Source organism: Drosophila simulans, chromosome 2L (assembly GCF_016746395.2).
Source record: "Drosophila simulans strain w501 chromosome 2L, Prin_Dsim_3.1, whole genome shotgun sequence".
Classification (NCBI taxonomy): domain Eukaryota; kingdom Metazoa; phylum Arthropoda; class Insecta; order Diptera; family Drosophilidae; genus Drosophila; species Drosophila simulans.
The window spans coordinates 2,199,468-2,224,243 of record NC_052520.2 but is presented as its reverse complement, the minus strand read 5'-3'; the positions used below and the strand labels follow the sequence as shown (position 1 = coordinate 2,224,243).

Sequence of the window (24,776 nt, the reverse complement as noted above, 5' to 3'; positions counted from 1 at the left end):
CAACAGCTGATAACAATGTGGCCTCCAGTGCGCATGCCCTGCCAATTAGTCGTGCTCCACGTAAACGCTTAAACCTTGTTTTTTTCTACACTTAGCACTCAAAACGCAATCCCCGTGAAGCGGAGCTATAGCCTGGAATTTAAGCGCTGGATAGGAGTATATCTGAGCTATCTAATCGGCAGAAAACCCTCCAAGAGTGCCGCCCAACGAGTTGATGCCGAGGAGCAGTAGTGGAGCTAGCGGGCAGCAGTTAAGAGCCGGACTTTCTGGCCAGGATGAGGCTGCTCAAGGAACTGATGCGAGTGGCCACTCAACACAGAGCCTTCTACTGCTATGTGCTGCTCAGCGTCTGGATATTCCTTCTTATAGCGGGTAAGTGGAAAAGTAGAAATTATGGCAATCATGGGAAAACATTAAATATATATTAAAATATAAATATTAAATATTCTTAAATTGACCCAATTACCTAATGGTTGTCAACACTCGCATAAGACGAGAAGTGCTTTGTTATATTTCTAAGCCAATAGCTAATCTCTGCCTTTGATAATCCGTTTTAGGAATGTATCGCTACATGGGCAATGTTGAGTCGACTCCAGGCGGTGGCTCTGTTTTTGGACCTAGTTCGTCTGGCACCGTCAGTTCCTTGGGCGGCGATAGTTCGCCATCTTCCACTGCCCAGCGATTCGCCAAGTACAGAGAACGCTGTGCTCCGTTGGCTCAGCTGCAGCGTTTGGATGATGGCGGCATCTTGGAGGGTTGGAAGCTTCAGGGCGTGCTCCTGGTCATCAGGCACGGGGATCGGGGACCCATATCCCACGTTCGCAGTGCTGGCATCAACTGCGGCGTGAGTGGTGGCTCAGATAACCTGGTCAACAGGTGGGTTACAACATTTCCCGAAATATTAATTCATTGCTACGTGGTATTCCTTTAGGTATCGAAGCTTTCTGTACAACTCGAGTAGCTCCGCTTCGGGATCGAATCACATGTACTGGAACAAGGTGGGGCCGTTCCACGGGTTTCCACTGCTGCCGGCCACAGAACGTGGTTGTCCACTGGGGCAGCTCACCTACAAGTGAGTGGATACACTACGGGATTCAATGCCGCTATTAATCATACGCCTTACTTCCTATTCACTAGGGGAATCTCGCAGCTGTTACACGTGGGCGACATCATGCACCAGGTCTACGCTCATCCACTGGGTCTCCTGCTCAAACCGAATCCGAACCGAGGCTCAGTGGAAACGACGCCACACACGCTTCTGAATTCGGATGAGGTTGTGGTCTTCACCACTCGCTATCGTCGCACCTTCCAGTCCGCATTGGCCATGCTGTTCACACTGCTTCCGGCGGACAAGTGGCTGGCTTTGAATGTCCGGGAATCGCACAGCATGGCTTTCTGCTTTGGCGAGTGCAGCTGTCCTCAGTCGGCACTGCTGCGGAAACGTCTGGAGGCCATGGGCGATAAGCAGCTTCTGAAACGTGGCGATGTCCTGGATGTGATGCAGTGGATCGGAGGCACCATACTGCAGCACACTCCGAATGGCATTAGTAATCCCTTCGAGGTGGTGGATGCCCTTTTGACGGTTCTTTGCCACGACGCCACCTTGCCGTGTCGCAGGAAAAAAACACTTTCCACGCCAAAGCCCATTAGAAAGAACTCCAATCAGGAACTGGTGGATGTGATTAATATAGATCAGGATGAAACAGCTGCCAACTTGATGCAGGTAACTATTAAAGAGCTCCTGCAATGTTGAAGGTTTCATGTTATCTTGTCCCCAGGAGGCGCAGACACAGGTGGAACCCGACTCCCCCGAGGTGGAAAATGGGAATCCCTCAGTGCAGGCGGATGAAGCTCAAGAGGGCTGCGTCGAGCCCAGCCACGTGGACACCCTGATGTCCTTTGCGGACGAGCTATCGCAACGCTCCGCTGGTCACTCGTACTACAAGCTGTCCGGATTGCTGCGATCCTACGGAATGATCCGTCACATAGTCAGCTACATGCTGAAGATGATCTCTGGCGACAGGACGAAGTTTGTCCTCTACTCTGGACACGACTGCACCATGCAGTATCTCACAGCTGCCCTGGGAATCATCACCAGCCAGGGCCAAACCATAGCCTATGCCTCCAGACTTGCATTCGAAGTTTACCGGAGCGAAGCGCACACCGATTACTACTTCCGGGTGGTGTACAATGGAAAGGATGTCACGCAGCAGATCGACTTCTGCGAGGGAGGCAAAAGCCTACGGGTCACCAGGGATTCCAGGGGCAACAAAGCCGATCTGTGTCCCATCGAAAACATCATTCGCTTCCTGCACGAGGATTACTTCAGTCCGCTGAACGCCACCAATTTTAAAGAAGCCTGTGGCGCTGTGAATCCCCCAAAAACTGGAGAGTTTTAGCAGCCCGCCAGCTGATGAGTAGTAGATCCCTTTTCAAACTGTGATAAGTAGTTAAGATGCCACACATGAAAGGAAGTGCACGATGTCCAGGCTAATCCCGAACTGGAAACGACCGCTTTTTAGCGATGTTATCTAATTAGTTGGAATTTAGTTAATGCATTCAACTTGTTGATCCACAAAAATCGAAAACGATACATATCAATGGAGCACTTGTTAGTCTTAAGAACATCTCTCTAAAAATCTAGCGTTTGAAGGGAGTTACGGAAATGAAACTTGATGTCGCAAACATATCAGCTTTTTGAGGTTTATTATGAAAAATCTTAGGAAAACCCTTCCACAAGTTTTAGCATTTATAACATATTTATAAGAACATATCAAAACAAAGAGTAAAAGAACTCTAGGAAGATGCGAAATTTTAGTTCTTGATTAAATACCGTAAAAGAACAATTTTTTAATATACATATAAATAATTAGCAAATATAAAATTACAAAATTTCCACGAATTCGTTAAATCTAAATTGAGATCTTATAAGCATACTATTATAATATCCATCTGGAAACAACACAAAAAACGGAAACGCAAACATATCAAGCCTAAAGTAATATTTTTAAGAGATAAATTGTAAATGTGAAAACCAAGAAGTTTTGAATTGAAATAAATGTTCTCGAATTTTAATATTATTGGCGCCTCTTCAATAAAATATGTTAAAATATGTCAAGGGGTTAAAGTATTGAAAGGCTGGGAAACATATCCATACGTCATTAATTTCACAATGTTTTACGGCAAGTTTTTATATATTTTCATGACCACGGACCAGCAAATATTCACATATATATATTTTCTTTTAAGTTTATTTTATGTGACTGCGGATTTTTTCATTGCCAGAATTTGGGCGTTTTTTTAATTTATGGCAATGACCATAATAGATTTATTTATGGAACCCCAACTAAGTGGTACACTTAGATGTTCTATTGCTGTGACATGAACTAGTGTTAAAAAAGCCCTGCGGTTAATCACATACAAATTAGGCGCTCCATGGAAGCGGTAAATAATAACTCATTTGTTTAAACCATTATTAACAGGCCCATTGTCTGTGTGATAATTGAATTTGTTGACCAAATATTTGCCAGTGATTTAATGATTTCATTTGGGGCTAGAGGTGTCTAGATCTGGAACATTTTATTTGACTCGTAAAAGTGTTGTTATAAACACACCACTATAGTCGTCCTATAGTGTTTGCCCCAGATAACATATCTAAGACAATTCAAATTTCGGCAATCTCAGCTCCATTGGGCCCTCCACTTAATTTAGCTGGCATTTTCCCAGAAGAGACCAGCCAGTATGGACACCTACATATTCGGAACGGTCGACTACACGGTCTTCCTGGGCGTGACCATACTATCCATCGCCATAGGACTGTATTTCGGTTGGATAAAGTGAGCAGGATGCTGCAGACTAATACTACAAACTAATTTCAACTATTAAATGCACTACAGAAAGACCAAAAAGGAGGTTGAACCCAGCCCAACGGCTACGGATACCCGGGAGATATCCATGCCGAATTTCGGATCGAAAAAGATGAACGAGTATCTGATGGGTTCGGGCAATCTGAAGGTTTTCCCAGTCGCAATGAGCCTGATAGCGAGGTGAGAAAATCAGATACACTGCAAATATCACTCCTTCTGTTTAGTTTCATTTCGGGCGTTGCAATACTGGGAACTCCATCCGAGATTTACTACTATGGCACGCAATATTCCCTGATTGTCGTAGCCATTGTCATCCAAGGACTGGCTGTTTCCTACATCTACTTGCCCGTGTTTTCGGCTCTTCAAGTGCGGTCATCTTATGAGGTAGGAATGCCAGCAAAGTGCTCCTATGTTTTCTTAACGTGTTTGTATCTAGTACTTGGGAATGCGCTTTCACCCGCTTATACGGAACATAGTATCCATAATGTTTGTCATCGAAGTGGTAAGTTGCACTCATCTGCAAATTCCAGGAAGTCTTTAGTAGATTATACATTTCAGCTACTTTATACGCCTTTTGTGGTCTTTGTGCCAGCACTCGCTTTGAATCAGGGTAAGAACTATTCGAACTACTCTCGCATGATTCAACTTGAACTCTGTGTTGCCTACTACAGCTTCCGGTCTAAATATTCACATGATAGAGATCCTGATCATTGTGGTGTGCGTTATATACACTCTATTGGTAAGATACTTCCTTAAGCTTTCAGCACTTTTAAACTTTTACCAACTTATCACCTGCAGGGCGGACTCAAGGCAGTGGTGCATACGGACATCTGGCAGGTGGCCATCATGTTTGCCTCCGTTGTGGTTGTGGCCATCCTGGCCACCTGCTACATCCCCGACGTGGATGACTTCTTCGAAGGCCTGCAGGCCGGCGGACGCCTCATATTTGGCAACATCAGTCCTTCGCCGTATGTGCGCAATACGGTTTGGAGTGTGGTGATCGGCGGCGCTTTCTACTGGACCTCGCTTACGGCGGTGCACCAGACCATGGTGCATCGCTACATGTCCTTGCCCAACTTGCAAATGGCCAGGACATCCATTGCCTATTTTGTCCTCGGATCAGTCATCTTTTACTCGGTTCTCAGCTTCTTGGGCCTGCTCATCTTTAACATGTACAAGGATTGTGATCCATTGAGTGCTGGGCAAATCATGGTGGGTACTCTTACTGTAATTCGTTTGGACATGCATTTAAATAGTTTCGATCTGAGCAGAATAACGATCAGCTGGTGCCCCTCTTCGTGGTCCAGAGTGTCGGTCACATCTACGGAATCCCAGGGCTTTTCATAGCCGGTATTTTTGGAGCTGGCCTGAGTTCGCTCTCCGTGTTCCTAAACTCGACCTCCTTGGTCATCCTGCAGGACATAGTCCGTGGCTGTTTTAAGATGCAGCCGGGCGAAACTGCATCCGCGATTATCGTTAAAGGCACCATCCTGATCATGGGCTTATTGGTATTCGGCGCGGTGCTTCTACTGGAGAAGGTGAGTGGCATCCTGAGCATCTGCATGTCCCTGGTGGCCATCGCAACTAGTTCCACATTTGGCATATTTACCCTGGGAGTGCTGGTTCCCTGGGCGAATACAGTGGGCACTGCGGTGGGCGGAATCGCTGGCTTCCTCCTGACCGGATGGATAACTTTCGGGTCGCAAATTGCGGCGGCATCCGGACAACTCAATCACCATCGGCTTCCTGTGTCCCTCGCAAGTTGTCCCGGCAATGTGACTGCTCCCGAAAATGTTTGGGTGGACGAGGAGCAGGTGTTTCCACTATTCCGACTCTCATTCCAATGGATAAACCCAATTGGGGCACTTACGGTTGTCGTTGTGGGTTCTCTGGTCTCTCTGGTGACCAAGCCCACGGACATCAAGAGTCTCAACTCGGATTTAATATCTCCAGTGATCCACAGGTAAAACTTAAGTGTGAAGACTCATTTATTACAAACATTAAGGCTTCTGTTCCATCTCTTCATTTTAGATTCCTTCCAAAAGAATGCTTTAAGCAACGCAATCTTGGTAAAAGTGAGGCAACCGATATTTACACTATCACCTAAAACGAGCTTTTATATTCTTAATAAAAGTAATAAACACACGTTTTCCATAACATTTCCCGCTGGCATAATTTATGTGACACTTTCGATTTCAAACATAAAACGCTCTATAAATCTATTTATAGATTTAAAAGAACGCTATACTATAAACTAAAATGTCATTCTTTTCTCAAGATCTTAATGAAAATTCTAGCATTTTACCATCACCAGACTTCTCGAGGGCATTGAAAATACATGGTTTGTTTTAATACTTCCACAAGATAAGTTCATTCTTCTTAAAGCTTCCGTTGTTGTGACACTTTAGCACCAATATTTAAATAAATCACATAAAAATAGGCGATCCATGGAACCGGTAAGTAAAAACTCGTTTTTAAAAAATTCCATTTTTTGTAGACCACATATTTTTGGCAGTGCTTTACGAATTTTAGAGGTGGTTAGACCTGGAGCATTTTATTTGACTCACAAAAGTGGTTAGAAAAGAGTTTTCGTAAAAACACATTAGTGTTCGGCGCAGGATAATTGAAATTTCGGCTAACTCAGCCTCCAATTAACTTAGCTGGCATTTTCCCAGAAGAGACCAGCCAGTATGGACACCTACATATTCGGAACGGTCGACTACACGGTCTTCCTGGGCGTGACCATACTATCCATCGCTATAGGACTGTATTTCGGTTGGATAAAGTGAGCAGGATGCAGACTAATACTACAAACTAATTTTAACTATTAAATGCACTACAGAAAGCCCAAAAAGGCTGTGCAACCCAGCCCAACGGTTACGGATACCCCCATGCCGAATTTCGGATCGAAAAAGATGAACGAGTATCTGATGGGTTCGGGCAATCTGAAGGTTTTCCCAGTCGCAATGAGCCTGATAGCGAGGTGAGAAAATCAGATACACTGCAAATATCACTCCTTCTGTTTAGTTTCATTTCGGGCGTTGCAATACTGGGAACTCCATCCGAGATTTACTACTATGGCACGCAATATTCCCTGATTGTCGTAGCCATTGTCATCCAAGGACTGGCTGTTTCCTACATCTACTTGCCCGTGTTTTCGGCTCTTCAAGTGCGGTCATCTTATGAGGTAGGAATGCCACCAAAGTGCTCCTATGTTTTTTTAACGTGTTTGTATCTAGTACTTGGGAATGCGCTTTCATCCGCTTATACGGAACATAGTATCCATAATGTTTGTCATCGAAGTGGTAAGTTGCACTCATCTACAAATTCCAGGCAGTATTTAATAGATTATACATTTCAGCTACTTTATACGCCTTTTGTGGTCTTTGTGCCAGCACTCGCTTTGAATCAGGGTAAGAACTATTCGAACTACTCTCGCATGATTCAACTTGAACTCTGTGTTGCCTACTACAGCTTCCGGTCTAAATATTCACATGATAGAGATCCTGATCATTGTGGTGTGCGTTATATACACTCTATTGGTAAGATACTTCCTTAAGCTTTCAGCACTTTTAAACTTTTACCAACTTATCACCTGCAGGGCGGACTCAAGGCAGTGGTGCATACGGACATCTGGCAGGTGGCCATCATGTTTGCCTCCGTTGTGGTTGTGGCCATCCTGGCCACCTGCTACATCCCCGACGTGGATGACTTCTTCGAAGGCCTGCAGGCCGGCGGACGCCTCATATTTGGCAACATCAGTCCTTCGCCGTATGTGCGCAATACGGTTTGGAGTGTGGTGATCGGCGGCGCTTTCTACTGGACCTCGCTTACGGCGGTGCACCAGACCATGGTGCATCGCTACATGTCCTTGCCCAACTTGCAAATGGCCAGGACATCCATTGCCTATTTTGTCCTCGGATCGGTCATCTTTTACTCGGTTCTCAGCTTCTTGGGCCTGCTCATCTTTAACATGTACAAGGATTGTGATCCATTGAGTGCTGGACAAATCATGGTGGGTACTCCAACTGTAATTCGTATGGATATGCATTAAAATATTTTCGATCTGAGCAGAATAAAGATCAGCTGGTGCCCCTCTTCGTGGTCCAGAGTGTAGGTCACATCTATGGAATCCCAGGGCTTTTCATAGCCGGTATTTTTGGTGCTGGCCTGAGTTCGCTCTCCGTCTTCCTAAACTCCACCTCCTTGGTCATCCTGCAGGACATAGTCCGTGGCTGTTTTAAGATGCAGCCGGGCGAAACTGCATCCGCGATTATCGTTAAAGCCACCATCCTAATCATGGGCTTATTGGTATTCGGTGCGGTGCTTCTCCTGGAGAAAGTGAGTGGCATCTTGAGCATCTGCATGTCCCTGGTGGCCATCGCAACTAGTTCCACCTTTGGCATATTTACCCTGGGAGTGCTGGTTCCCTGGGCGAATACAGTGGGCACTGCGGTGGGCGGAATCGCTGGATTCCTCCTGACCGGATGGATAACTTTCGGGTCGCAAATTGCGGCGGCATCCGGACAACTCAATCACCATCGGCTTCCTGTGTCCCTCGCAAGTTGCCCCGGCAATGTGACTGCTCCCGAAAATGTTTGGGTGGACGAGGAGCAGCTGTTTCCACTATTCCGACTCTCATTCCAATGGATAAACCCAATTGGGGCACTTACGGTTGTCGTTGTGGGTTCTCTGGTCTCTCTGGTGACCAATCCCACGGACATCAAGAGTCTCGACTCGGATTTGATATCTCCAGTGATTCACAGGTAATTGCATGAGGATAAACACTATCAGTATGGTTTATAGAAATCCATATCCATTTCAGGTTTCTTCCTAAAGAATGCTTCAAGCATGGAAATGCTGAGGAAAACTCTGTCCAGGATATCCCACTGTTAATTGAGAAAAAGGATTAAATGTTCAGCCAACTGACTAACATTTGGGGAATCATACTTTAAATACCTTAAGAAGTATTAAACAAGTTGAATATTTAAAATTCTCACTTTGGATTTCCCCAGGCTTTAAGATTGCATCTCTTTCGACAACTGAGAAGAGAGAACTGCACTTGCATTGCATTTATATTTGTTTGTCCCGCTCTCGCACACACAATCACAAAAGCGCATCACCGGAGGGGCAACAAAAGCAAGAGTGATAAAGCAAACGAGAGCAAAGACCGCGCCAAAGGCAAAAAAACAGCGCAAGCGAGGGGAGTGGTATGGAGTCATTGTAGTCCGTGTTGGAGAGCGGGGCGAGGGGCAACCAGGGTGGGGAGAACCAGAGCGCAAGTATGCCGCACACACACACTCGCACAGCCAGCGAAGCAGTCAGAGTGGGGAGCGAGAGTGGGGGGCATCGCGCAATGAGCGCGTGTACCGTACTGAGAACAGCGTAATGTAAAATCGTCGCTCTCCTCAAAACTGAGAGCCTGTTGGCATTCAGTACATTTTGTTACTTTTGTGCACGCAGCTCTCGGCCGAAGATGGGAAAAGCAACAAAAGTGAAGCAGGAGCGCGCATTTGCAAGGGGAATTTACGTGGCTCGCAGGAGAAGGTGGAGTTGTAATGTGGGGGCCCTGGCCTGCTCCTTCGATGGGTTCTTTATTTTTGCTGCTCTCGTAAGGCCCCCTTACGAGATCCTGTAAAAAAAGCAGCGTACATATGTGTCGTAATGGACCCTAGGGGCAATCTTCGCTCGCATGGTGCATGGTTGTGTTACATTGGGAAAAGGAGCCCAGATTTCGCAGCCGAGCGATGCACTTGCCGGGCGAAAAAAATCACAGTCGGCGCAAGCAAGCGAGAGAGAGATACAAGTAAAAGGGGGGCGGAGCAGGTGCGCCCACGGGCGTGCGATGAGATTTTTGCACGAATCTCCGATACATATTAGTGCAACGCACACCACTGTACGTGCACCAATACGCGTGCAGCGGCGAATGCTTCTCCGCTTTTCTGCACGCCGCTGAGTGCGCCTTCGTCTTCTGGGCTGTTTTCGTGTTTTGGCGAGTGGGGGCACAGTTCGCAGCCTGCACTCAGTTGGTGGGCAGTTCCGATCCGCAGTCGATTCCGCTGCACTTGCACTTGCACTTGCACCCACCACCTCCCGGCTGCTTCCCTGCCTTTTTTCGCCTGGCCCCCCTATTGTCGTCTCTGTTACGCTGAACTGCAGTTACACGTGCTGTGAGAGAGGCAGAGAGAGGGGCCTTGCACTTGCACAGTGGGACAGACATTATAAAACTAGTATACAAAACTATGCATGGTAAATTGTGAAATATTTTTAGTAAATTAGTAAATTCAATCTAGGTACTTAGTATAAAATAGCCTTAAATATAACAAATTTTACCATTTTTTAAAATTTTACCAGATTTTAAAATTGAATGTATTATATTAACAAAAACTTGTTGTATTCACTTAGTCCCACTGTGCCAAGGCAATCGTCAAAATGCATTGCTCTTTTGCTCTTTCCTTCGTTTCACTTATCTCCGCCTCGCTTGCTCGCATTGAAAAAAGCAACAAAGTACACACACACCAACTCAGAACTGGGGCAGTGACTGCAGTGCGAGACGGAAACGGCGATGGGGAGCCTCCCTCTATGCCTCTCTTCCTCGCTCCATCACTCTCGCTCTGTGCATTTTTATTTCGTTACACAAGCATTTCGTTTCGAGCAGAGGAGCCGCTTCTGCATCGGTGCTGCGCCTCTGTTACAAAATATTGACGAAGAAAAATCATACAACGTTTTTTTTCAAACTTTTTCTCTCAACCATTTTTCATTGGTGCTGCGCCAGCGAAATATGAGTTTAATCCCCAGTTTCGAAGCGAGGGGCTATTCTATTGCGGGGCAGAGTGTCGACTTCTATGTGCAGTGGAGTTTTCCGTTTTGGGGAAAAACTATGCACAGGATTTTTCCTAGGCGCCCGAATAGATGCAACCAGTTGGAGTTGCACACACACAGGTGGGTTGCCAGTTGCAGGCGCAAGTCGGGCGCTGCATTCGAGGGGGATCGTCTAACAGAAAAGCAAACAGCAAACACGAAAGAGTTTTCCCAAGCACTCGGATCTAGGCTCGTCGAACTAGGCTTCGTTTTTCTTGTTTTTGTACATTTCTGCTGCTCTTCGGCTGGCAGATGGCTGAACGTCGGGAGATGCACTCGCTGCACTCGTTGCACTCGATGCACTTTTCAAATGGGCGAGCGCAGGGGCACACAGTTTTCCATCCGCAGCCACATCCAGCAACAACAGCCAAAGGGGGCGGCGATAGGAGCCCTAGGCCCCACCGCCCCCGCCCCATCCCCACGATTCTTGAACTCGTGCTCTCACACCCATAGACCACAAACACAGAGAGCCGCTCTACATACACGAAGAAAAACTAATGTGCTGCAGGGATCAATTTGATTAAATTGATAACATTGGGGAATCAGAGTATGGGATGGAATATGGTATTGGAGAAAAGAAATTTGAAACTATTGTTTTTCACATTATATTATTTTATTATATTTCACAATCCCTTCACCAGAGAATCTAGTAAAGTGAAATAGCACTTGCGTTTTCTTTCGGTGTAAGTTCATATTTACATTTCTAATTTATTTTGTGAATAGATAAATATTAGACCAGAGCGTAGACTGCCCACTGTCGTAAAGAATGTGCTACAAAATAGCTACAAAATAAAATGAATACATTTTCTGACTTGTAAATAAGATGCAATTGAATAAAAACTTCAATGATAATATAATGCATTATGTTTTAAGCGTGTTTTAGAATATCACTCAATTGGATGGATGACCAAGGCTATTTTTCTTTCTGTGCAGCCGGGGGTGGGGGCACAAGGGGCAGATAAGTGCAGCTACGTGCACATAGAAGAAATTGCACGCCGTACGAACACGATGACGTTGGCGTAATTGCAGCCGCAATGCAGCTGCGAAAGGGGCACAGTCGTGAGGAGGGAAGAGCAGAGAAGCATTGAGCTGACTTGGCAACAGTGAAGTTTCAGCCATGAACATAGTTCCCAAACCAAACTGAGAATAAATACACTGAGCACACCAGTTTGGTAATAAGTAATGTAAAGGTAAACAATATTAGAATCAAATGAAACAAACGCTTCGAACTCAGATACCATAAATTTAACGTTTACTACCTTATGGGTAGTATGGAATATCCTACAGCTACTACACGTTCCTGTACTCCATATCCATATCCAAATCTTCCCACCTTTTTGCGCTCTTTCTCTTTCTGCTGAGTTCAGAAGAACGAGCGAAGAACGCGAGCGGAAAGATTGGAATGAGAGGGTGCAATGCACTGACCGCGAGTACATTGGCCCCACTCACACATCGACAATCAAGACGGGGTAGAGTACGACCTTCTGCGGCCTATCGCTGTCTCGCTCGCAGCGTTGCGACGTTTTTTGCCGTTACGTGTTACGTCATCCGCTTGGCGAGCTCTGATCGCCTGTTCCATTAACATCGCATGACGCAAACTCCACCGAAAACGTACATTTTACAACCACACCGAGCACATGGAACCGCGAGTGGATCCCTCGGCGCAGCTCCGTGGGGCCTCCCCGCTTTCCGGGGGCAACTGCTCGACATCGGCGGGCATAGAAAATCATTAGAAGTTACCCAAGAGCTACCAAGTTGTCATAGAAATAGCAAAAGTCTGGCCGACAACTTGGTAACCCAGCTGGGGAACTGGCAGCCGGCAACTGGGAAACTTGGAAACTGGCGCAACTGGCAACTGGGAAACTGGAACCGAGCTCGAGGGGTCTCGTGCTGAGCCGGGGATTGGGTTTCAGGTTTGTGGCTCCAGTGCGGGATTGGGATTGGTTTCTTCTGGCTGGAGCAGCGAACCGCTGCTAACATCGATTGGGTGGCCGTGCGGCTGTAAGAATTAACATAACAAATCCCCAACTCTTCCTGCCGAACACCCCGCATTTTCCATTTTCGCGTTATAATTTCAAATTTTTATAGCGCAGTTTCTTGGAGCCTGTTCGTTTATATTTTAAACACACAAACGTCGCGCTTCCCACAGAAACGGCCCAAAATGCCCGGCCACTTGGGTTTCCTAGCCGCTCTTCGGGTTCGGGGCACGCCTTCTAAAATTATAATTTATTATTATTATATCTCGTTTGCCTAATTACACCAGGAAAACAGAAGTGGCCCAGCCGTCCAGCACCGGCGGTGCAGAGCCGCCGAAGCTCGCGACGTGCATCCAAAACCGCAGCGCAGGCAACAGGCCACCATCCACATCCAGACCATGGCCAGAAAGGCAGATAAAGCGAGTAGTCCAGACCCACTTCCATTACCACATCGATCGCTCACCGCGAGAAAAGGAGTGTGTCTTTCCCTAGGACTTACGAAAATGTTCCAGTGATAAAGATATCATTAGGCGTATAGATTATGTTATAGATTCTATATCCCAGAGATATTATATACAAAGACTTGTTGTCTTATGGTGTATAGTCAGCTCTATAGTCATAGCTCTTTTTTAGTTGTTTCTCGCAGTGCATTTCCACAACTATCATTCGCTGTTTTCCGATTTCTGCGCTTTCGTTTTTGCCTTGTTGGGGCAAAAAATCGAAAAAGATGGCTACTAGCAGGGCGGGCTAACAGAAATCATAGCAGAGCGGACCAGAGACGGCCGCCCAAATGGGGAGCACCTCCTCAAAAGATGGGGAAGATGCCACAACTCTCACTCGCCGAAGAACGGAACGGAAATGGTTGGTGGCGGGGTGCTGTTAGATAGAGACGGCGGTACTATTTAAGGGGCTCCACCACGGAACGTAGCACAAGTCGAGACCTTCTCAAGGTCCCGTCCTCCAATCGGGGGCCTCCACATTTTTAGTCGCAGCGCACACACGCCGACATGGGGAAGTCTTGACTATCGTAGCAGGCGATCAGAAATCGCCGCACAGGCGGCAGGTGGCAGGTGGGGCGGTGTTTTGCCCACTTCTGTGGGGCGTGTGCGGGGAAATCCGATTGCCAGGCATTTCAATTGCGTACTCGTGTTTGTTTCGCCGTATCAGTCAAATGAGCTGCCGTCTCTTTCCGACGCCATCTGGCCTCTCACTCACACCTTCCGTTGTTTCGCCGGCGTGTTACGTCACGCAATACCGCCGTATCGTCGGCGGTTTCGCAAGGGGAACGCAGGGTCATCGACTACGAGTGCTCAAGTTTTGGGGATTCGTAAAGCTCAAAATGGGAATATATGGGTACTATATCGGTGCAGAAAATATGGTTATAATAGAAGATTAACTACTGGATTTGGTTATATGTTAGTTATTCAAAACCCAAATTATGAAGGATCTGATGTTGAAGAAAGTCTTTTTATTTGAATCATTGTGCTACGACCCCTAATTATATCCCAATATTTCCAAACAAACCCCAATTTGCGATTCTTTCCCCCTCGAGTCAAACACCCACAACTCAAATCAATGTTCTCCAGCTTGCAGGCAAAGTTGACACAATCCACCTGGCCAACAGGTGCGACAGCACGACAATCGGTCTCCAAAAAGACGCCACCCCCAACTGGAAGCCCCATTTGGAGGTCTGGGTATTCCGCACGGCTCGCTGAGGGGCGTAGCCAAAAGGATACTTTCATTTCGTGCCCGGCGAGAGAGTGCAAACAATTTTTAGTGAAATTTTCGAATAGGCGAACAGCAAGCTCCCTTTTTTTGCGAGGGGTTTTTGGTTCCGATTCCGATTCTGCCGACGACACTTGATGATGATGATACTGCTCGCTCGTACACACACCCGTATTTGGTTTGTTGTGTGTGTTTGTGGTGTGTTACGTTTTTTATGCCGCCTCTTTTTTGTTTTTGTTCATGCGCACACGGAAAAGGTTCTAAATAATGACGGGAGCGCCAGCCAGAACAGCAGCAACAACAACAACCACAACCACAACGACCACTTAGAACGATAAAACAAACACAGAAACAAACAGGAGAAGCAACAACAACGCGAGCCAAGAGAACACACACACCACGCACACCACTGCTAAATCTGCCACAGAAAAGCAAAAACAAGGTGGGTGGTGTGCGAGGGAGAGCTGGTAAGAGGGCGGTGGGTCGGTGCCGCCTGTCTCGCTCGCACTCGCACGACATTGACTTTGAAACAAATTTGACAGCCGCAGGCAGAAGAAGAAGAACAACAACTCGTGATCGTGATCACGACTAAAAAAAAGGTGAAGCAGCAACAACAAGATAAGCAAAATGCAGACAAAACTACATAAGCAGCAGCAATTTGTTCAGAAGTGATAATTTTGGTTATAAGAAATGTACTTGCTATAGATCTAAATTCGAAATCTATTTAAAATTACTGGCACTTAAAGTACCGTTTGACCATATTACAAAACATATGATATGCAAAATAAAATAAGCGAGATAGCTATTTTCCCGCTGACTGCGAGTCATCTCCGATTGCCCAATCATGTGCTCCCGCCAGGTAATTAGCATTTCTGTCTGCCTCTCTGTCGCACGCACAAGCAACATGACAACCGAATTCACCACGCCAGAGCGAGCGCAAAGGTAAACGAACTGTAACCCCCTTCCCCCTTTTCCGATGTACAACGCACACATGTGCTCGCTCGTTTCCTTGTGTGCGTAGGCATATTTCAATGCCAAGGTGACGACCTCGCCGCAGTAGATCGCTCTCGCTCGCGCGCCGACTGCCCGACGGTCGTCTCGCTCGCTCTTACGGCGCATAGATCGACCTGCTGCACTTGCTGCTCTACTGTTACCGTTAAAACTTAAACTTAAAACAGTTCAAACATTTTTTACAACACAAAATTCGCCGCCAGAGGAGCGCGAACCTCGACGTATCCACCATTATCGCACTGAATGCCATTCAATCCACTCGCCAAACTCACTCGCACCTGCCACGCCCCGAAAAACCGGGGGGCGGAGGATACGAGTACGACTACGAGTACGAGTGAGTGAATAGTGTGAATGCCGTATATTCGTAGCGGATTTGTGAATTTTGTGACGGGCCAGCAGGAGCCCGCGTTGGTTGCTGGCGGCCGTTGTGCGGGCACGAAAGGGACGAATATATGCCGCAATGTTTGCTCAGTGCTCGCGCTCTCACTGCTGCGTGCGCTGCGCGCCTGATAACTGTTTTAGTTAAAGAGCAATCCATTTTGTTTTGCCCCACGAAAAGGAGTAGCGCCAATGTTCTGTCCCCATCGCAATCGCACACGCCATATCGCCGTCTCAACTGGCACGCAGCAAAGTCGCGCGCCACTGGACGCGACAAAGAGTCGGAAAAGGGCAGCAGATGCAGCCGTGGAGATTCTTTGGGGCAGCACTATGTATTAAGTGGGCCATCGTGATTAGTTCCCCTTGCACCTGTTTAAGTGCCAATTTTAAAGCTTTGTTTCCTTTAGGTTAATAATTATTATTTTGCTACTTAAGCTTAAAGCGCATTGGTACAAAAGCTTAGGTACATCCACTCATCCATCTTCCTAAGGGCTCTGCAAAACCTTAGCTTATTTTTAAAGCTTGGAATAGGAAAAAGAATTGCTTGCTATTCTTTTCAACCATTCCTGCTTCCATTTTGCTCCAAGATAATTGTACACATATCTAATACCACTGCCAAAAGATGCTTTATATTCTTGGTAGCTGGGTGATTGCATGTTCTGTTTATTTATTTATTTATTTATGCTGGATGAGAAGGAGAAATGCTCCCCGCATCCCCCCTTCGCATCATTTTGGCTTTCTGATAAAACTTTCAATCCGCAAAGCACGAAAAAAGCATTAACAGCGCTTTCTGCAAGTATGTGTGAGGTGCTTTTATTTAATAAACTTAAATCTATTTCAATAAAATAATCTCAAAAGTTAATAGAGGAAAGCGTCATACATATCTTCGCCACACTTCAACCATTTCAATGCTTGGCATTTGAGCATATTAAGCCCGCCCATTATTTTGGCGGTAAATAAGGAATTTATACAACGATCAATTTCATAAAATCTATATTTCTGTTTGCTTAAACGGCGTGAAAAAGCAAGAAGCATAGAAATTCAAGGCGGGATGCAATTTTTTAAAGGGTTGCGCATGACCATTTTGTAGTTGGAGATAAAAAATGCTCCTTAAAGCAACAAATGTTTCTATAAATATGCAAATACTAGTAGCAGAGCTCAATTTTTCACGGCATTAATACGAAGATAAAAGGATCAAAGAAAAAGGTAGTGTTGAATGACACAAATACAGGGATCATAGGGTTAGTGGAGATATCACCCACACTGAAAATGCAAGATCGAATGTGAAGTTAAGTTAGGACACAAACCCCTCTTCTTATCATTATCTGAAGGACTACTTTGTGAATTAAACCAAGAGAGCCGTATTATAATTATCCGTTAATCAATCATCACTATTCACACCTATGTAACCTTTTGTAATTAATCACATTCATTAAACAATCATCACATTACATTTTTAAGAGGGAGATCGGGAGAAGATAGTTTCAGAGCGCTGCTTATAATTCATATATCATTATCCACTGTTCTCTTTTGCTATTTTTCGAGTTCATATCGAGATATATCGTATCATAATATGTTCGAATTCTAACTCATGCTACTACCTCAAGTTCTGGAATGCTTGCGTTACTATTTCAACCCATTGATCTCTGCGATCCTTTTCGGTTCTAGCTTAAAGAAGTCATTACTCACTACTTGATTTTTCAAGACCCGTTCATAACTTTGAAACGCTTTCCGCTAAAGTTTTCCCACTTATTGTGCTTGTCGATTGCCCTAGAACTTTTGAGCACTCTCTCGAGGGGCAAAACGAGACGGAACTCCCCTTTTCGAGCGATGCAGCTTGCAGAGCAGCAAGTTTAGAACTTCAGCTTGCTAGAGCGAGAGCCCACGTGCCACTTAGCCCTACGAAGGGGAGTCAGAGGGAGAAAGGGCTAGTGGCGGACCCTAGGAACTAGGCTAGCTAGCCTGAGGAGAACCCGAGAATGTTTCCAAAGTCTTGCCCTCGCCGCCCCCATATCATCATCCATCGGCTGGCTATTTTAATGAAAGCACTCGGAGGTGAACTTGGCAGATTTAACTTTTTTCAAGTTTCGTTTCTGAATACCGAAAAGCGGCCGCCTCGCAACTTTGGCAAGTTAATTTAGCATGGAAGCTACAGTTTTGAAAGTTCTTTTGCTGGGCGCTGAAAATCGGCGATGGCTTTAGCAGGGCGATATGATATGTATTTGTTTCGTTTTGAAACAGGTCGTAGATGCTTGTCGGTGCCGCGGGGCGGGGGGAGTCAACCGATCCGAGCGTAAGCGTTTTATACACTTTTTTTTTGGTCGAGAGAGCTTAAACAGCTTTTCAGACGACGGCACATCATACTAAAGAATTTATTTATTGCCCGCTGTGCTGCAGCGATTGTGTAAACACAATTGAAATGACACAGTGCACCAAAAGACACAAAAAACTTTCGAATCTCCGAATAAGCAATTAAATTGTAATTGCTTCTAATTAGCTCACAATACCTACCTTTGAAAAGCATTTTAATAATTTTTTTAATTGCTTATCTCCTCAATTTGCAAACGAGTTGTAAATATCACGCTTTTATCTTGGTATCCTTTATATTTAAGTACCTAATTTAAAAAGTTGTAATTTTAATTGCAGCACAGACTCGCAGAAAAGCTTAACTTACACTCGAATCAATTAAAATAGTACTTTTAAATAAAAAAACTTTCACTTACTTGACTTTATTTTATAGAAAATCTGGCTTCATAATTATAGTTGAGTTTTAAAGGAGCTGAAAAGTGAGGAAACGACAAACAACTTCCGTTTAAATTCCGTCTGTAATATCCTTTAAATATCGTTAAAAAATATAAGTATTACGCTCGAAAGTCCCCCAAATTTACTCCCAAAAGGAAAGTTCACCACCCACCGATGGCTGCAAATCGCACACATGGCGAAACGGAAGCAGTTTTTTCGAAGAAATTGCACACCTCATTCGGTGTAGAATTATTGTAATCCCCACCAGGCGCACAGGAACCGTTAGCTGCTCGCCGAGTCCAAGTGGCTTCGGAGTGCTTTTCGCCGCGGGCGCTTTTCGCAGCGAGTGCGAGCGGGACGGCGGCTGTGCTTTTGATGCGCCAAACTTGGCGCAGGTGCCGTCCCGCTCGCGCCCAGTGTTGCACTGGCGCACGAACGAGTAGTGCAAAAGACGCCAAAACACTGGCTGTTTCGCCTGCGCTCCTGATGAAAAATTCACAAAAAGCCAAAATAGCGCGGAACACACAATTTTTTTCCCGAACGGCGAATCACGACGCAACTCTAAAATCCGGCAGTTGCGATTTGAAATTGTACATCAAGTGGGGGATTTTTAATTAAATTCATTTAAAGTGACAGCAATTTTATGTTTTCATCAAGATCTAATTTTTAATCGTAAAATTATTGGTTTAAAGGTATTCTGTTCAAGATTTTAGTTAATTGTCGCAAGTTTGAATTTGTAACGTGCGCCGCCTGGCGCCAAATTCAAAATTCGTAAATACTACAAATATCATGTATAAATATGATATACGGATAAACAAAATAAAAGCATGTGTTACTTTATGTAAATACAATAAATAAAAATATATTTTAATTAATTATTTGTGTTAATATCCACAACTTGACAACTCTTTAATTGCATTTTTCTGGCATTCTCTTTTGCTTAAAATCATCTGTGATTTATTCTATTTTTATCTGTTACAAGAAAGTGCAGCAAGTCAATTGCAATTCGCTAATTGAGGTAAGTGTCCTATAAATCATAGCGGTTTGTGAAATATTAAGGAGAATAGAAAGTATACTTAAAACGTGAAAACAAATTCACTGCAACAAAGACTCTGCTTGAATATTTATTTTGTTATTTATTCAGCAGTTACATAACAGACCTAGGCAAAAATGGCTCTACCCGATGGACTTTCCAACAAAATGAAGGTTTTTCAGGTGAGTTTTGTAAATGGTGATATCTGCGCATATGTTTAAAGATTCATAACTCATAATTTTTGCAGGCCGTCAACGAGTTGCCCGTTTTTCTGAAAGGCGGACCAGCGGATAAGATTTTATTCGGCATTACCGCTGGACTGTGTGGCCTTGGCATCGTTAGCTTTGTCCACCTAGTCTACACAATGGGATTCGCCAAAAAGAAGGCCTAAGCCTTGTGTTTAAATACTTCTTCGATTAAAGAGAAACTAAAGTTTAATTAAATATGTTGTTTTATTTCGAAATTCAAATAAACCGCCCGAATAATATTTCTATAAAATAAGTAGAGCAACACTGTTTTGGAGCACGCAAGTGTGAGTCAGGTATTTTCTGAATATATATCCTCTGGTCACACGCTCACTGGGGGAAAATAAAAATATCGAACTATCGAAGTGCAATAGGCCCCGATAGGTTCGCCTCTAAATAAAAACAAAGAAAATTCGGGTTTCTTGACCGAATTCAGCGAAATCTAGCACGGAAAACTAGAAAAATGGAGCCCAACGATGAGGTGGTGGAACGCCAGAAGCTGGTGAACGACGTGGAAACGGAGGAGGAAGCCCAAAGCGCACCGAAATCGGCCACACCCGCCTCGCCCGCCGTTCCGAATGTAAGATACCCTGGGATTCTGGTGCGGAAGCCAAACTTCATCCTCGTTTCTTGCAGATCAAAATCAAAGGCATATCCAGCGGCGAGACCACTCGAAGCAGAAACTCCGCATCCTGCTCCATCGAGAGGACGATATCCGAAAAGGAGAAGGACAAGAGCCAGGGCCAGGGTCAAGCGGCCACCAAGGTGACCTACGTGAATGAACGCCGGCCACGCCCCCAGGCGCACGGCGGCAGTGGCGGGGGCGCCGGAGACGAGAGATTCGAGTTCAAGACCCGGCCGCGCAAACTCCTGAAAGGTGGGTGCAGCCAAAAAGTCCACTAACCCATCGCTTCTGCCTTTCAGTCGCTGTGGATCGCGGTTTTTGGTGTCAGCTGGGAAGGCTTCGGTGTAGAGATTACCTAAAAATATCAGGACAAGCAAACAAACAATCTTATATTCATACCATATTTTGAGTACATTATAACCCTTCATTCATCGCGCATCTAGAAATTCACAAGCTGCCTTATGTTTCGCCATTAATGATAAAATATGCGGCTAATTGCCGGCTATCACGGCCACCATTGACCTTCGCCCGCGATGACGCACTTTTTCGGTGGCCATATGGCTGGAATACATCACATTTCATTATTCACAGCCCATAGACACACGCTCCCCACCCCAATTCGCCCGCACACAGACACTTTGATAGGTGCTTATAATTTCAATTATTGAAATTACAAGCCTTCGAGCCTCTCGCCGCCACAGCCTGTGTCCTGACTTTTCTTTCCCATCGGTTCGCTTGACACGGCGGTTGAGGTTTAGTTACAGTCACTTATTCTAAGTTTTGAGTCATAATTTGTAACATTAGTATTCGTTTACTCATAACCAAAGTAGTTGTATAGCTAAATATACCCTTATTTAGGTTTAGTTAGTTCTTATTTTACAATTGTGCACCGTTTTCAGTTCATTTGATGTAATTCTTATTTATGATTTCCTCGTTTCTTTTTTGTATTATTATTTGTACTTTCATATCCCCGCACTTGATTTGTTGAACATCTCATGTCGAGACCAGATCGCGACGAGTTGGAACCTACCCACAGCAGTGCCAACAGCCTGAACGCTATCACCTTGGTGAGCAGCGAGTGGCTAGCACCTGATCCCACAGCCACAGTCAACCACAACACCCCCAAGAACAACAACAACGATAGCACGAAACCCAACAATAACAATCATCACAGCAATAGCAATCAGAACACACCGCGATCGCAGCGCCGCAAGAATCCCACAGCGTCGATGCCAAACGCCAGTGTCCACAGCGATAAGTTCGACGATCGTCCAATAAAACATCATTCCTTTGTCTCCGAAGTTCCCGATGTGAAGCACATGGAAAGAGCCCTCCTCGGACTGCTGGACGACTTCCACTCCGGCAAGCTGAGGGCATTCGGTTAGTGCAGTCTGGAACTTGTTTCCTTTAAGCTTTGCCAATCCATTCCCTTTTTCCCAGCAGGCTCCGGCTGCACAATGGACCAGATGACCAAGATCCGCGAGCAGCAGGAGAGCCTGGCCAAACTGCATTTCGAACTGGCTGCCGCCGAGGAGGATTCGCTGGAGCACGGCAACGAGTTCAACACCAACAAGGCACAGGAGAACATGCTGGAGCTGATGCAGCGCCTGGAACAGCTATCCATCTCCATCGAGCAGCTGCAGACGAGCCACACGGGTCTCTGAGATTTGGCCCAGCCGCAGGCCTGGGATCAACGCCTGCTCTGGCTCTGAGCACACCGATGGGGAAACGAGGAATGCCAAAGTGGAGGTGGAGATTGGGATTCTGGATTGGGATTTCACACAAGACTAGCGACTTTTCGACGGGGCGGACAGCTGGGATACTGTGTAAATATTTTAAGTTGTACGCTTAAGTGGGCGGATTCGATGGGCTTCTCATGCTAAATAGTTTAGCGAACTCGCAGTGATTGTGAAACTAATTTAGATTGTCTTCGCGTAGCCATAGCCATAGCGTTAAATTATTACTATAATAGACCAAGGGTGCCAAGGGGTGGTGCTAAAACGAATTATTTCATTGCAATTCGATTCGACTCGATTTGATTGATGTGTGTGCTGCAGGTTATCAGGCTTCGATAATGATGCGAATCTGTTCCGCTTATTGTTTGTTATAGTTATTTGCAATATACATAGACACCCAATCATACCCATGTACGAAACTCGGACCTATTAAAGTTATCATTTTTATAAATACGCCTGCAATGTTGCAATGTTGGTTGGTGGAAACAACGATTAAGTGACCAATAGCAAACATTCGAATGGCCTTAAATTGATTTATTTGATGAGCGATTTGAAAGCGTCCTTAGTATGCGCATCACTCCTCCTTCGTGGCGCTTGGAGTGCCAGAATTTTTACCAGCTTGGTGTTCTAAGGAAACGGAATTCCCCACAACCGAATCGCCCCCATTCCGCTCCCGAAGACGCCCACTCTGCATGCACAATTCCATTTCGGGATGGGCACATCAATTGCGAGAACTGAACCTTTGGACAAGTGCATGCGTACATAGGAAATTTCAGTCCGCCGCCGCTTCTTGTGGCTTAATTTATGCATTCGTATTCAGCCGGTGTGCTCCGTTCCCTGGGCTGTCATGGCGGTGGCGATGGCGCAGTCGCAGCCGTTCCAAGCTCCTGAACTTGTAATCCGACTTTAATGTTGTGGCTTACAGTCGTCGCTCTGCTCATTTGGGTTTGGGTTTTTTGTGTGCCTTTTCTCCTGTGCTGCTGGCGCGATCGGTAAAAGTAATTTGTTGTTCATTCTTTCTTTTTAATGTCGGTGTAAATCCGGGTTTCAAATAACAAGAACTGTGCACTGCGAGAAAGTTATGTGTGCTTCCATATCAATTATTATTCATACAAGCTACTGGCTGACCATTAGAAAGCACGTTGGATCAATTAGTTTAAGATATTATGAGTGCTTTCTTTAAACATTTTCTTGCAGTGTACTCCCACTTGTTGCCTGGTCGTGCCACCGTTCCCCTTTGTATTATTGTTTTTTCCAACTTGCGGCCGAAACTCTCGGTTCTTCTGGGCTTCTCTGTTTGGCTAGCGGTTTGGTGCATTCCTTGGGCCTCCGTCTCCGGTCTCCCCCTATCCCACTCACCCACTCCCCAGTCACCGAGAAATGTAGAAGTAAACGCTCGGACAGTCCCATCCGCCATGCTGCATACAAATGCATTCCGCTGGCCAAGGGCGTGGCAGGTAGCCTCCAACCACCGAGCAGCCGCACGCAACATCTATCCCAAATCGCTGCCACAAGTGCCACTGCCAGTGAATCCACCACTTCCACTCATCAGCCACGGATCCACGTTCCATCACGTGCGGGGATTGGGTTGGGGATCCCATCCCGGCTGAGGGATTGGACATGGAAATGGGGAATATCCGCGGCATTTTTAACCCAGGCAAGGCCCAACCCTACACTCGGAAAAATTCTAATTGAATCAAGTGTATTTTCTACATCTCTTTTGCGTTATTTAAAATATTATTAAAAAGTTGAAGAGCTCATTTTCTCCAAGTACATGTGCCTGGTTTCACAAGGTGGGTGCAACAGGGGATCCGATTCGTGTCGCATCGCATCGAATCGGATTGGATTGGGATCGTTGGCAGTTCATCGAATCGAGTGTTATGTAAAGACGGCAACCGAAAGAAGTCATTAAATATGTGAAGCGCATATCAAATTTCGAATGAATTGAACTTACTTGGCTTGGTCACATGAGAATTTGATGAACTGCCAAGCGGACAAAGAGTCGTTGATACCTCCGCCAGGAGGTGGGGATGGGATATGTGGACGGTGGAGGGCAGGAGCAGCACTTGTTGCCCGGGCAATCCGATCCGATATGCCGTCGCTGTCGCCGGGGCACTTCATTAACCTGAACTCTGACTCCAACCAGACAATGTGCACTCACCAAAATGAAAAGTAACCCAACTACACCCTCCATATACAACGAAACTAATAAATGAGTACAAATTTACTTTCCTTTGGCAACTCACTCCCTTTTCTTAAAGTGTCCTGCACCTTGCGAGCAGCCTGCTTTAAGTCTGTCCTGCCCCAGTGGCTGTCTGGACTCTTAATCCTTGCCCACCCATGAGCACAGAGGCAGCTGCTCTGGCTGTGCGGAAATTACGTTGCTGATGAGCAGCTCTGGGAAAGCGGAAGACGCACGAAGCTTTTCCACCTACAGGAAGTGCGACAAAATTCAAACAGACTCTGCTCCCCGCCTCTGCGCTCCTCTCCCGCCTCCCGTCCCCCATCCTGCATCCTGCATCCTGTATCCTGCTGGCAAAGCGGAAGCAAAAAGAGCAGAGCGAAAGAGGGAGCCAAG

At 45.7% G+C, this 24,776-nt stretch overlaps 4 protein-coding genes and 1 long non-coding RNA gene across 16 annotated transcripts; 4 read left to right on the top strand and 1 right to left on the bottom strand.

Moving 5' to 3' along the window:
* The first annotated feature begins 44 nt into the window (after positions 1–44).
* Positions 45–3,075, top strand: LOC6730662 (2-phosphoxylose phosphatase 1). The gene is made up of 5 exons (XM_002077796.4): positions 45–372; positions 558–876; positions 932–1,072; positions 1,138–1,723; positions 1,779–3,075. The coding sequence occupies exons 1-5, from the start codon at positions 276–278 to the stop codon at positions 2,397–2,399; spliced, it is 1,764 nt and encodes a 587-aa protein (XP_002077832.1). The 5' UTR covers positions 45–275; the 3' UTR covers positions 2,400–3,075.
* Positions 3,076–3,388: 313 nt separating this feature from the next.
* On the top strand, positions 3,389–8,812 carry LOC6730661 (sodium-coupled monocarboxylate transporter 1). Of its 5 annotated transcripts, XM_039298493.2 has the most exons (10): positions 3,389–3,444; positions 3,685–3,836; positions 3,897–4,046; positions 4,091–4,250; positions 4,303–4,368; positions 4,425–4,476; positions 4,538–4,605; positions 4,665–5,078; positions 7,941–8,632; positions 8,692–8,809. In XM_039298493.2, exons 2-10 carry the CDS (start codon positions 3,742–3,744, stop codon positions 8,777–8,779), a joined length of 1,785 nt encoding a protein of 594 aa, XP_039154427.1. In that variant the 5' UTR covers positions 3,389–3,444; positions 3,685–3,741; the 3' UTR covers positions 8,780–8,809. The 5 variants fall into 5 exon arrangements, with proteins under 5 accessions (XP_039154427.1, XP_044779854.1, XP_039154429.1 ...); XM_044923919.1 differs by having other exon boundaries at positions 3,395–3,836; XM_039298495.2 differs by lacking the exons at positions 7,941–8,632; positions 8,692–8,809 and adding exons at positions 5,138–5,829; positions 5,898–6,023 and having other exon boundaries at positions 3,396–3,836.
* Positions 7,760–8,962, bottom strand: LOC120285822. Of its 2 annotated transcripts, none has more exons than XR_005545093.2 (2): positions 8,826–8,962; positions 7,760–8,755 (listed from the first exon to the last, which is right to left on the bottom strand). It is a non-coding gene; the product is annotated as an uncharacterized LOC120285822 (long non-coding RNA). The 2 variants fall into 2 exon arrangements; XR_005545094.2 differs by having other exon boundaries at positions 8,817–8,934.
* A 10,512-nt stretch (positions 8,963–19,474) lies between these two features.
* On the top strand, positions 19,475–20,030 carry LOC6730659 (cytochrome c oxidase subunit 7A1, mitochondrial). 4 transcript variants are annotated; one of them, XM_016179177.3, is made up of 3 exons: positions 19,475–19,577; positions 19,704–19,774; positions 19,840–20,030. In XM_016179177.3, the coding sequence occupies exons 2-3, from the start codon at positions 19,730–19,732 to the stop codon at positions 19,981–19,983; spliced, it is 189 nt and encodes a 62-aa protein (XP_016023099.1). In that variant the 5' UTR covers positions 19,475–19,577; positions 19,704–19,729; the 3' UTR covers positions 19,984–20,030. The 4 variants fall into 4 exon arrangements, with proteins under 4 accessions (XP_016023099.1, XP_016023098.1, XP_044778919.1 ...); XM_016179176.3 differs by having other exon boundaries at positions 19,489–19,577; positions 19,707–19,774; XM_044922984.1 differs by lacking the exon at positions 19,475–19,577 and adding an exon at positions 19,582–19,601 and having other exon boundaries at positions 19,707–19,774.
* A 129-nt stretch (positions 20,031–20,159) lies between these two features.
* Positions 20,160–22,651, top strand: LOC6730658 (coiled-coil domain-containing protein 28B). 4 transcript variants are annotated; one of them, XM_016179182.2, is made up of 4 exons: positions 20,160–20,417; positions 20,474–20,714; positions 21,471–21,842; positions 21,903–22,651. In XM_016179182.2, exons 1-4 carry the CDS (start codon positions 20,301–20,303, stop codon positions 22,124–22,126), a joined length of 954 nt encoding a protein of 317 aa, XP_016023096.1. In that variant the 5' UTR covers positions 20,160–20,300; the 3' UTR covers positions 22,127–22,651. The 4 variants fall into 4 exon arrangements, with proteins under 4 accessions (XP_016023096.1, XP_016023095.1, XP_002077828.1 ...); XM_016179181.3 differs by having other exon boundaries at positions 20,161–20,417; positions 21,765–21,842; XM_002077792.4 differs by having other exon boundaries at positions 20,162–20,417; positions 21,906–22,651.
* The last annotated feature ends 2,125 nt before the right edge of the window (positions 22,652–24,776 follow it).

Bases quoted from the DNA above. Each gene is read 5' to 3' on its own strand.
- LOC6730662 (XM_002077796.4), top strand. From the start codon at position 276: ATGAGGCTGCTCAAGGAACTGATGCGAGTGGCCACTCAACACAGAGCC. The intron at 1,073-1,137 runs GTGAGTGGATAC...CCTATTCACTAG, and splicing joins CTGGGGCAGCTCACCTACAA to GGGAATCTCGCAGCTGTTAC. The intron at 1,724-1,778 runs GTAACTATTAAA...TCTTGTCCCCAG, and splicing joins CAGCTGCCAACTTGATGCAG to GAGGCGCAGACACAGGTGGA.
- LOC6730661 (XM_039298493.2), top strand. From the start codon at position 3,742: ATGGACACCTACATATTCGGAACGGTCGACTACACGGTCTTCCTGGGC. The intron at 4,606-4,664 runs GTAAGATACTTC...TATCACCTGCAG, and splicing joins GCGTTATATACACTCTATTG to GGCGGACTCAAGGCAGTGGT. The intron at 5,079-7,940 runs GTGGGTACTCTT...CGATCTGAGCAG, and splicing joins TGAGTGCTGGGCAAATCATG to AATAAAGATCAGCTGGTGCC.
- LOC6730659 (XM_016179177.3), top strand. From the start codon at position 19,730: ATGGCTCTACCCGATGGACTTTCCAACAAAATGAAGGTTTTTCAG. The intron at 19,775-19,839 runs GTGAGTTTTGTA...TAATTTTTGCAG, and splicing joins ACAAAATGAAGGTTTTTCAG to GCCGTCAACGAGTTGCCCGT.
- LOC6730658 (XM_016179182.2), top strand. From the start codon at position 20,301: ATGGAGCCCAACGATGAGGTGGTGGAACGCCAGAAGCTGGTGAACGAC. The intron at 20,418-20,473 runs GTAAGATACCCT...CGTTTCTTGCAG, and splicing joins CCTCGCCCGCCGTTCCGAAT to ATCAAAATCAAAGGCATATC. The intron at 20,715-21,470 runs GTGGGTGCAGCC...TGTCGAGACCAG, and splicing joins GCCGCGCAAACTCCTGAAAG to ATCGCGACGAGTTGGAACCT.